The sequence below is a fragment of the Sapajus apella genome, unplaced genomic scaffold (assembly GCF_009761245.1).
Source record: "Sapajus apella isolate SASKATOON/1434 unplaced genomic scaffold, GSC_monkey_1.0 scaffold11, whole genome shotgun sequence".
Taxonomy (NCBI): domain Eukaryota; kingdom Metazoa; phylum Chordata; class Mammalia; order Primates; family Cebidae; genus Sapajus; species Sapajus apella.
The window spans coordinates 8,542,738-8,555,052 of NW_022436951.1; the positions used below are offsets into that span (position 1 = coordinate 8,542,738).

General features: G+C 43.1%; 1 protein-coding gene across 2 annotated transcripts in view; it reads left to right on the top strand.

Annotated features, from left to right (window-relative positions):
- The first annotated feature begins 8,002 nt into the window (after window positions 1-8,002).
- The window catches only part of ADAMTS12 (ADAM metallopeptidase with thrombospondin type 1 motif 12), a 362,056-nt gene continuing 357,743 nt past the window's right edge, over window positions 8,003-12,315 (top strand). The window contains exon 1 of one of the 2 annotated variants that reach the window (XM_032279004.1): window positions 8,003-8,388. In XM_032279004.1, the coding sequence (XP_032134895.1) occupies window positions 8,262-8,388 (127 nt within the window). In that variant the 5' untranslated portion in view covers window positions 8,003-8,261. Of the gene's footprint in view, window positions 8,389-8,414; window positions 8,601-12,315 lie in introns of those variants that run through there. The other variant, XM_032279007.1, reaches the window with a different exon arrangement.

The following is a 12,315-nucleotide window of genomic DNA, read 5'->3' on the forward strand; positions in this document are numbered from 1 at the left end:
GGCTATAAAGTAACAAAGGAGGCCTCTCCCCTCTACCCCCAGCAAGGTGGACACCATTGGGAGAGCATGACACAGATGGATAAAGGCGTTAGCAGAGATGCCTGAGAGCACACAGTCTGCATTTCTGTGCTCCAAAGAATCAAAGTGCTGCAAATACTCATCTCGTGGCTGTAGGGAAAACCTACAGTTCTCTCTAGCAGGATGAGCAAGCTGTGTTGAGACTCAACAAAGCCATAGGAAATCTTTTATCTCTTAATCTAGGGTTAACTTCAAAGCTGATTTTTTGTTAACGTGTATCTTTTAAAGTCACTTTTTTTTTTTTTGAGACAGGGTCTTGCACTATTGCCCAAGCTGGAGTGTAGTGGTATGATCATGGCTCACTTCAGCTTCTAACTCCCAGGCTCAAGAAATTCTCCCACTTCAGCCTTCTGAGTAGTTGAGACTACGTGCATGTACTACCATGCCCAGCTAACTGTTTTGGGGGGCAGGTAGAGAAGGCCCAACCTGGTCTTGAACTCCTGGGCTTAAGTGATTCTTCTGCTTCAGCCTCCCAAAGTCCTGGGATGACAGATATGAGTCACTGCATCTGGCCTAAAGTCATTTTATGCTGAGGAGAAACATGTCTATTGAAATGCAGTTTTTGGAGCATTTAGGGTCCTTGCTTCCTCAACTCCAGGGAAAGATCTTTAACAATAATAGTAGTATGCATGTACCTGCTCGCTTCTAGGCTAGGCATCCTTGACCATGTTTTCCCTCCATAATTTTTCTAATGATCAATAGACATATAGTGAGGAGGTGAATGAGTAGACCTATTGTGGCATATCTATACTATAGAATACAACTCAGAAATAAAAAGGACCAAAGTATTGGTACACAATATCCATGGATCTCAAGTGAGTATGCTAAGTTAAGAAGGCAGACAAAAGTGAGTGCATACTGTGACTATTTACACAAAATTCTAGAAAATTCAAACTCATCTGAAGTAACAGACAACAGAACAGTGGCTGCCTGTGGTTGGGGTTGATGCAAGTAGAGATGGAGAACAAGGTTACAAAGGGGCAGTAGAAAGTTTCTGATATATATATATATATATATATATATATATATACTATGGTGATAATTAAACAGGTGTATTTGTCTCAACATTTATAAAAGTGTGCACTTTAAATAATTCAGCTTATTCTATGTTAAATTATACCTCAATGAAGCTGAAAAAAAGAGTGGGTACTAGTGTGACACGGTCATGCGCTGCATAACAACAACTTGGTCAACAATGGACTGCATATATGACAGTGGTCCCATTTGATTATAATGGAGCTGCCCTATAAAGGTATACCACATTCTATCTTTTATACTGTATTTTAACTGTACTTTCTTTGTATTTAGATATGTTTGGATACACAAATAGTTTCCATGTGTTTGCTTATAGTATTCAGTACAGTAACATGCTATACAGGTTTATAGACTCAGAGTCATAGGTCATATAATGTATCCCAGATGTGCAGTAGATGATACCATCTAGCTTTCTCTAAGTTTTTAGGTGACTTCATCATTATCAATGATGAAAATCACTTAGGATACATTTCACATAACGCATCTCCACCAAGTGATGAATGACTATATATTCTTGCTGCTACCTGAACTAATCTCATTAACTTACTTCAAACTTTCTTGAGGGCACAGCTGATGTCTTTTTCTCAATGATCCCAGAAGGATACCAAAGAGCAGTGAAAAATAACAGGCAGTGGCCCTCTCAGATCGCAGTAGAACTCCCTGACCCTTAGCTGGTCTCCTGCTCTGAAGAGGAGACGCACACTCCAGACTCTCTTAGGTTTCTGCTTGAACTCAGTGAGTTAAGAGAACATAAAGAGCAGGGTAAACTAGGACTGTGGACATTCCTTGGTACTCCCACCTCTTCCTGACAACACTCTTCATGAGGGAATTTCTAATCTGGACGGAGTTCAAGGACGTTGATTGAACTGCATTTATTGGTATGTGGAGTTATTGTTTCTTAACTGATCATACTCAGTCTTTGGTCTCACTCTTCCATTTTTGTCTTCCATGCAGCTTAGTATGAAGAGCCAGGACTCCTTTCCAGCTCTTACTCCAGTTTGAGTTATAGAATAACAGCTCCTTTCTCACTTGATTTCAAAGATAACACGCTGTCTTGACTCTCTTCTTATCTAATTGCTCACTCTTTGGTATTTACTGATTTCTCTTTATTTCCTATAGCTCTAAATATTGCAGCACCTCAGAGTTTAGTCCCCATGTCTACTTTCTTTTCTGATGAATTCACTCAGCAGGTACTCTCATGCATATAACTACTACGAATTCCAAATTGTTACCTCCAACCTGGACCTCTATCTGAAGCTCAGTCTTGTATCTCCAACAACCTACTTGACATTTCCATTTGGATGTCTAAGAGACATCTAAACATGTCTCAAACTGAATTTCTGACTTTCCCCACCAAATATTTTCTACCTCCCATCTTCCCCATCTTAATTACTGGCAATGCTAAACCTTTTAGCCATCTGTGACTTCTTGCTTTCTCTTGTGCCACACATCCAAACGATCAAAAAGTCCCGTTGTTTCCACCTTCAGAATAAATCCAGAATCTGGTTAATTCTCTCTGTCTTTTGCTACCACCTGATCTAATCCACCATTATCTCTTACTTGGGCTAACCCATCAATCTCCTAAGTGCTCTCTGTCCACCTGCCTTTACCTCTCTATAGTCATTCTCAACTCAGCACCCAAAGAGATCCTTTTAATTCCTAAGACTGTTCTTGTCACTCCTCTATTCAGAATCCCCAATCCATCTTAATTTGCTTATGGTAAAACCCAAAGTCGTCACTATGGTCTCTAAGGACCCACACAATGTCCCCACTTCTACCTTCATTCTCCACTTGCCCATGTACTCCAGCCAGACCAAGCTCCTTGCTTTTCTTGAGCTCTCCAAGCATATTTCTACTTAGTCCCGATTGATAGTCTTTGCTCTTGCTGCTTTCTCAGCCTGGAATAGTCTTCTCCTGGATAACTATTTTGCTCAGGTTCTTATTTGCTTCAGGCTGATGCTAACATCATCTTAGTAGAGAGATCACTCTTGACCTTCCTCATATGAAATTGTAACCTGCCTCTCTCAGTCACTCCTTGTCCTCCTTAGCCTGCTTCTTGTTCTCCTTTGCTTTATCACTATAGCACATATTCTTTATATATATAATTTATTTATTTTTTAATTGCATTTTAGGTTTTGGGGTACATGTGAAGAACATGCAAGATTGTTGCATAGGTACACACATGGCAGTGTGATTTGTTGCCTTCCTCCCCTTCACCTATATCTGGCATTTCTCCCCCTGCTGTCTCTCCCCAACTCCCCACCGCCCACTATCCCTCCCCCATTTCCCCACAACTGACGCCAGTGTGTAGTGCTCCCCTCCCTGTGTCCATGTGTTTCCATTGTTCAACACCTGCCTTTGTGTAAGAACATGCGGTGTTTGATTTTCTGCTCTTGTGTCAGTTTGCTGAGAATGATGGTTTCCAGTTTCATCCATGTCCCTACAAAGGACACGAACTCATCGTTTTTGATGGCTGCATAATATTCTATGGTGTATATGTATAGCACATATTCTATATTTACTTATTTGTTTATTTTCTATCTCTCTACCTCCCACAAATCTACACTAGAGCATTTGCATGCATGTATGAGGCAAGAGACTCTATTTCATTCATTGCTCCATTCCCAGTGACTGGACATAGTAGACAGTCAATAATATTTGTTGAATAAATAAATAAAGTATTCTCTTTTGGCTAAATGGGTAGTACTGAAAGTGTCCCTGATACAATTCACCCCTAATTTCTTCCTTTCCGTGGGAAAACGTGGGCACACTTTAACTCATCTTTAATCTTTAAGGTTGGATGAAAGAAAGGGAATAGTGTCCATGTGGTTCAGGACCAACATAAGACCAATCTGGTAGTGATAAGATCCACAACTGTCCTCATGGACACTTTTGCCCATTCGCACCAAAAGCTACCATACATGGACATTTAATTGGCTAAGTTCTAGAATATAATAGATACATGTGTCTTTATAAGCCTCCCTAATTTCCAAAAATTCTACAGCATCTCTACCAAGTATTCAATTATTATGAAGAATGAGAATAGACTATGACATTTAATAATTTAACAAAATTTAGAAACAATCTCAAACTTACAGCTAAGTTGGAAATGGAGTTAAAAAAAGAGAGAGACTTTTGTGTTCTCAGTAACTTGAGTGAATTCTTGTGAGGTCTGGCTGCAGGAAAATTTTAAAGAAAATAGTACATGCTGTAACAATATTTAAATGTGATGTTCGAAGTCACTACTTTTTGAGTTCCAGGTGGAGTTAAGGTCTAACTACTCTTGAAAATGTCAGATGAAGATTTTTCTCTCTTCTACCCTTTGACCTGCTTAGGGGAAACACCTTAAAAACTGTAAGGTGTGATACAATAATTTTTGTTGTGAGATGATGATTGTGGTATTTAGGCAGAATTAATAGATGCGAAGTCTCTTTTTGTAGCATATTTATTTGTGATTCTTAGGGCCAAGTCAGGGTTTTTTTGGCCACTGGCAATTTATTTTTTTGTCTTTCCAATGCTAATGACAGTTCTGAAAGATGCATTGAGCTAATTTTCCTTGAACTTCAGCCATTTCTTGTGATCCTAAGGGTTTATTAGGAAAGTATGAACATTTTTTCTGCCTTATTTGCTAATGAAACAGAGAGAGCTCTTTGTGAGATATCTTAGATCTTCGGTCACAAGTGACATTTTTACATGGAAAGTACTATAATGAACTAAACTACCACCCAAGGCATTCTGATGATGTCTGTATGTCAATATTCTAATCCTCTCCACTTTTTGTGGATGAGGACATTACTAGGGGCCGTAAGTAAAGCAGATCTACATTTGAATTGAGTTAGTGGTTTTGCTACATCTCTTAACTTCTCTGAACTTTACTGTTTCATTCTGATTTTACTTTCATAGCCACTTAATCCTAGGCAAGTTACTTAACTTTTCAGTGTCTGTTTCCTCATCTATAAAATGAAGATGCTAATGGTACTCACATAATAAGTTTTTTGTGAAGTTTAAGTAAAGCAATGCCCATATAGTCTTTAGCACAGAGCCAAATACATAGTCAGCATGTAATAAATGCTTGCTGTTCTTAGCTATCATTCGACTCTGGAATCTTGTACGGTTTTGTAGTTTTTCCTCACGGGCAGCATGTTTGCACAAGCTCAGGGATAGTTTGGAGACTATGCAGTGATTCACAGTTCTGCTACCTACAGTGGGCAGGAAAGGTAGGTGGCTTTTTATTGCTACCAACCTTGGTTACCAAGGGGATTTATTATCTTTTCCCACTAAGCAGAAGCAAAGTTGAGAAGGATTAAGTCTTCTCTCTATAGTTAGGAAACTCCGAGCTTTGGAGAGATTCTGTAAATTCTGGAGAGAGTAGGAGGAACTATAGAGTAGCAGCAGAATGTATATTTGTGCTAAGTTGTGTTGAGAACTTGCTAAAGTTGGAGACATGAATTGATAGTTGCACCATTAGTTGTAATTATGTGAGCTTTTTCAACAGCCTTGGAAACAGAGAGCAGAGAAAATCAACAGCTGGGGTAAAACAACGTTAGACTTTGATGAGCAAGATATCAGGTGTTAAATCTACTGGTTTAAGGAGACAGATCAAAGGGTATGATTGGGTAGAAAAGGTGGTGAGCCCAGAGAGATGCTGATTATTAGAAAACCAAAGATGAGGAGATCAAGGGACTAGAAGTTCCTATTAGGCTGAAGATCCAAGGTACTGGGTATAAAAGCTTGGAAGGGCTGGCAGAATACAAAGCATTGGTAAGATTTTATAATTTTCATATTTCAGTCTCGGGTGACTTCTAGGTAATAGATATTCCTGGTTATAGTCTTGAGAGTATATGGGAGAAAGAATAAGGGAAATGCTATTAGAGTGGAAAAGGCTAAACTGTGAGGCCAGAGTGTTCAGTGCATCATCCCTGATCATCTCTGATGTTGGTGGAACTCAGCAGCTCTCCAGAGTTCTTTAGGTTTCTGCCTGAGAGACAATTCTCTTCTCTAGGGCCTGGGAGTGACCTTGCCCTTGGACAAGATCTTGCTTGCTATTAAAAGCAGCAGCAGGAGGAAAAAAAAGTGGAAGAAAAAGAGTCACAGGAAGAGTACAAGAAGGAGAGGGAGAGAGAGAGAGAGAGAGAGAGAAGGAAAGGGTAAAGGGAAGCAAAGAAGAAGGGGAAGAGGAAGAAAGGAAAAGAACCAAAAGGAATTCTGGTCCAAGTGGCTCTTCAATGCCCTTGCAAGTGCAGGTCACCGTGCCTGTGTTATCTGAATGTCTTTTGACTCCAGTTGGGACCCTGCTGCCTAATGTTTATGTAACAGAGAAAAGGCTCAGAGTAGTTCTTTGACTTGCTTGTGACGACAAAACATGTTCTGTTACATGCAAAGGGGATTTAAGGTTGCAGATGGAACTAAGGTTGCTAATCAGCTGGTTAAAGAGTATCCTGGGTAACCAGGATGAGCCTAGCGTAATCGCAAAGGTCCTTGTAAGTGGAAAAGGGGGGAAGAAGAGAGAGTGATGTGACGTGAGAAAGACTCAAAGGGCCATTGCTAGCTTTGATGGGGGAAGAGGGCCATGAGCTGAGGAATTCAGGTGGCCTCTAGAATTTGGAAAAGGCAAGACAACAGATTCTCCCCTAGAGTCTTCAGAAATGAATGCAGCTGTGCTAACTCGTTGATTTTAGCCCAGTGAGACCAGTTTCAGATATCTGATTTCAAGAGCTGTAACATAAGAAAGTTGAGTTGTTTCAAGCCACTGAGTTTATGGTAACTTGTAACAGCAATAATAGAAAACTAGCATATACCTCTAAAAGTCTTGGTGCCCATGTGTTCCAGATCTGAGAGGACCACCTTGCATGCGGGCCACCGAGTTTGCCTTGGAGGCTGTGTCCCTATTCAAGATCGGGTGAGTTGGTATCCCAGACCTCTCCATGAACACATGTGGTTGGCTGGCAGCCAGGGAAAATTCAATATTGGGGCTGAATTCTTCCTGGATGGAGTAAGGAGGTCTGTTTCAGCTCAGAGGTGAAAAATCTTGGCTGGATTAGCCCAGTAAATTCTCAAGATGCCTGGCAAGCGCCCTAGTTTTAGATTTCTCTCACAGATGTAAGAGCTTGAGCCTCTGAATGGATGGACGCCCCCTCCAGTGTAGCCAGTTCAGGGAAACTGGGGAGATACCTTAACACCTTCCCGGGCTGACTTCCTTCCTCCACTCTCCTGGTTTCCTTTTGAGTGAATGGAGGTGGGCCAGGAAAGATGGGGTTCTAAAAGCCGAAAAGCTGCCTAGAGACTTGCAGACTCAGAGACACCCACGGGCATTTGCTGCAGTCGCCTCATTGCAGAGATGAGGGGGCTTGGCTGAGGCCGCAGTGGCAGATTAGCGCAGCCCATTTCCCTTTGTGTGACTTGGCAAAGACAAAAATTGCCTATGAGTTTTTTTCCAGTGGAAGAGAATCCCAGAGCGGTCCGAGTGGGTGAGGAGACTTGATAGAGCGATGTTGGGAAAAGTTCAGGAACTTGGAGGAGAACAGCAGGGGTGGGGGCAGCGCTCAGCGCCGAAGGACGGAGGGAGTGGGGCCGCCTCTGCCCCAACTTTGTTCTCTTCGTGTTGCGCCCGTATTTCAGCACTCTGGGGGGCTGTCCTGGGGGCCTCTCACTCGCAGCTTCCTCGAATGCGGACCAGGGCGGCTCTCCCAAGGCTCCCCTATTTGGCCGGCTCGGTCAGCTCGGCTGGCTGGGCCCCCGCTCGGGGCGGGGCCGGAGGAGCGCGGGGGTGGGAGTCCCGGAGGACGGTGCACCCAGCGGGTTGCGAGGCCCCGGGGCATGCGGGAGGCGGAGGGGTGGGGACCGGGGTGGGAACCGGGGTGGGGACCGGGGTGGGCTGCGCCCTCCCGCTCTGGCCCATCCACACCCCGCGGAAAGCGGACACTGTTAGCTGAATCACTCCCCCTTCAGGAGGAGGGAGGGGAAAAAGGTGTCTAGCCCCTTTCTGCTGAAAAAAGCACAGGGAGATCGCGGGCAGCTTTGCAGTCACTGCCTTCTCGCGCCTGGACCATGCACCCCTGCATCTTCCTGCTGGGCCTCAGGCGAGCACTTCACTTCTGGAGCTGAGGGTTGAAACTTTTTTGACTTTTCTTCTCCCCAACAACTGAATCATGCCATGTGCCCAGCGGAGCTGGCTTGCAAACCTTTCCATGGTGGCTCAGCTCCTCAACTTTGGGGCGCTTTGCCATGGGAGACAGCCTCAGCCAGGCCCGTTTAGCTTCCCGGACAGGAGGCAAGGTTAGTGACTTTTCTTAATTTCCTTTTAAAACGGTGGTGGTAAGACATGCAGGAACTTTGCTGCTCCCGTTTCCCTTCCCCCACCCGGCAGAACTGAACTCTGCAAAGCCATTTGGCTGCGTTATAAAAAAAATCTGGGCTGGGAGCTCAGGAACCTAGGCTTTCTCAGAATTCAGGGCTTCAGGTGATGAGTCCTTCATTCTTACAGAAAGGTGAGTACCTTGCTTTCTCTTTTACAGGGATGACACTGCGGTCTTTGAAAGACCCAAGAGGTAGCTGGTCACTTTTTCTCTTTTGTCTCCTGTTTGAATGCTGTACTGTTTCGATTCCCTTTCTTTCAGACTCTGAACATGGAAAATCATTATTTTTTTTAAAGTGCCAACTGGCTGCTGGCAGTCATAGCACTGTTTCTAGTTCGTTTTAAACTTCTGGTCAGGAAAGGGGAAATGTGATTCTGTCCCCCTGCTGAGCAGCTTTGGCTGTGTTTTGGTTTCCTGGAAAGATTTAGGGTTGTGTTTTTTTTTTTTTTTTTTTTTTTTTTTTTTTTTTTTGAGACGGAGTTTTGCTCTTGTTACCCAGGCTGGAGTGCAATGGCACAATCTCGGCTCACCACAACCTCCGCCTCCTGGGTTCAGGCAATTCCCCTGCCTCAGCCTCCTGAGTAGCTGGGATTACAGGCATGCGCCACCATGCCCAGCTAATTTTTTGTATTTTTAGTAGAGACGGGGTTTCACCATGTTGACCAGGATGGTCTTGATCTCTTGACCTCGTGATCCACCCGCCTCGGCCTCCCAAAGTGCTGGGATTACAGGCATGAGCCACCGCGCCCGGCCTAGGGTTGTGTTTTTAAAAGAACAGTCCTTTGGGGGAAATATACCTCGGGAAGGGCTCACTTTTTTCCTGTCCTGTCGCGCTGACCACAGCTGGCTGCTTCTATTTCTGATTTCTGAACTCGTGTTATTGTAAAAAGCATTGGAAGCGTTCTGGTGGACAATTTGTTGTTGTTTTTATTCTTTTAAGCCTAACACTCAGCCGTTTCTTGGACCTGGAAGGGTCAGAGACAGTTTCGTGTTTGGTGAGGGGTTCATTGTATCTCTGGGGGTAAACAGTCCTAGCAGCAGCAATGGCCCGCATGGCAATCTGTGTCAGCCCATCTGACCACTGGCAGTAGCCTTCCAGGGTGCAGGTCCCAGTGTTGCTGTCTCTGCTATACAGATGAGGAAGCTGCAGCTGGGGGAGCTTATGAACCCAGCTAATGTGGAGCAGGGTTTTGAGCCCAGGTAGCCTGACTCTTAGAATCATGCAGCACTGTCCTACAGCAATAATTGGGATATATGTGCATGCATGCACACATCCACATGTACACACACACACACACACACACACACACACGCACATGCACACAGAGCACTGGGTTGGCATTCACACAGTCCTGTGTTTGCTGACTGTGCTGAAGTCTCTGGAACTGTCCTCCGTGGCTTTCTGACATCCCTTTAATTCCCAAGGACACTTGAATGATAAACATCACCAGCCTATCCTTGTTTAGGATTTCTAATGAGGGTTTTCTGCCCATGTTGTAAAATTCAAACATTGCTGGAGAATTAATCTGCTGTGGCCTCAAGAAGTATCAGAAGCAAGTCCTTCTCTTTGCTTTACTTGGAAAGCTGGAGCCGGCAAGCACTGGGGTTAGATGTCAATCAGCCAGCACTCACTTGTGTAAACGGTCCAGATACAATCTCCCACTCCCAAGTTTAAAATAGCAGGGCTTGTTGTTCTTTGAAAAACAGTTCCTTTGTGAAAAGTCTCTCTTCTGGGGCAGCACAAACAAAGCCTGCAAACACTTCCCGGGGCATTGGGAGATGATTTGGTTCAAAGACACACATTCTCCTGGGATGGTTTTCAGCTCTGTTTGCGCTACATCTTCTTTGTAAGGGAATTCAGCTTGGTGTGAAGCAGACACCACGGGGCCATGGTTTTTGCTCTCTGGAAAGTGAGATATGATTATTTTCCCTAGTCACCTCTATGTAGAGCTATGCGCCGAGAGTATCCAATGCTCAAAAAAAACCTATAAAGTGCTCCAAGCTTATTGGTGGTATATATTTATTTAGGTTTAAAAATATTTTTTTTTTTTTTTTGAGATGAAGTTATTCTTTGTCTCCCAGGCTGGAGTGCAGTGGCTCCATCTTGGCTCACTGCAACCTCTACTTCTGGGGTTCAAGTGATTCTCCTGCCTCAGCCTCCTGAGTAGCTGGGATTACAGAGATGAGCCACCATGCCCAGCTAATTTTTGTATTTTTAGTAGAGATGGGGTTTCACCATGTTGCTCATCCCAGCACTTTTGGAGGTTGAGGCAGGCTGTGTCGAACTCCTGACCTCAGGTGATCTGCCTGCCTCAGCCTCCAAAAGTGCTGGGATTACAGGTGTGAACCACCACACCAGTAATTTCATTTTTAAAAGCACTTCACCAACCATAATCGATTCCCTAGTGGATTTACAAATAATTCACATTTGGTGCAACGGAGAAATTTCTAAGCAGACTTACATTTAGAATTAAGGGGAGTGGGAAAGAGGGAGGAAGGGATAGATGAGGGCAAACTAGTAGAGAAGAAAATTCTAAGGCTATTTGGGATTAGGATAGTCTGGGTTTTCCCTCCAAATGACCTACCTACAGCCTCACAAATAACCAATCTCCTTAGACTTCCATGTCCACTTTGATAACATTTTTGAATGCACGCAAATCCTGAACGTTTAAACTTGCAAATTATTTCAAAGATCATCTCATTCTTAGTTTTGAAAATTTTTATTTGTTTTTTTTATAGCGATGAGGTCTAGCTGTGTTGCCCAGACTGATCTTGAACTCCTGGCCTTGAGTGATCCTCCCACTTCGACCTCCCAAAATGCTAGGATTACAAGAATGAGCCACCATGCCTGGCCACCATTTTTACTTTTATGGATAAGAATGGGAGGTCTAGGGCATCAGTTAGTGAACATATATGATTGAGCACCTACTAAATGCCCCTTCACCAGGAGGATAAAGGGAATTGCACAGGGTTCCACAGTTGGAGACAGACTCAGACACTAAATAACGTTTTAGGTTCCTTCTAGTTCTAAGAGTTGAGCTAAGTCAGGGTTTTAGTCGTTGGAAGGAGTATGGAGATAAATCCAGTCCTTTCTGCGACTAGAAACATAGAAACAGGCTATTTGATTAACTCTGCCCTGTATTCTTTCCACATCGCTCGGTTGTGATGTAATAATGTGCTGTGACTTACTCAGGATTTCTTGGTTCACAACCAAGTATCAGAACAATGGGAAATATTAAGCTTGCACACAACATACTCCCTCTTTTCTACAGCCAATCGTATCCCCTTAGGTTTGTTTGCCCCTATGCTGTTTACAAAGCACCCGTCTGTTCCATGACCTCTTTTGCTCCTGACATCTCTGTGAAATCAACAGGACAGGCACTTTATTCCGTATTAGAGATGAACTCCAGTCTTGTGCAAGAAACAGATGGAATGTTGCAGTGTTTTCAGATAAGTGTTTTAATTATTTATGTATTCTATTTGCCAAAAGAAATTCTGCAAGGAGGAAATGATTTCACCTATTAATATAAGAAGAAAGTCCACAGATTTGATATTTTGTATTGGTTATAATAAGCTATATAGTTAGTGGATTAGTTATAACAGAGTTGGTGAACAAATCCATCCTTCTGTGGCATACTTCACAATTTTGAGGAGACCAACACAGTTCTTCACAACATTTCAACAACCTTTCAACATGTGTAAATTTCTGTAATAAAAATAGTGTTGCAAGGTTACAGTTATCTTACGTGGAAGATAACTATGAAAATAAACCTCTATTACAGGAATTTCATAACTTTTTTAGAAATGTGTGTTAGACATTCAGTTCTAAGATAGAAATAAATATAAA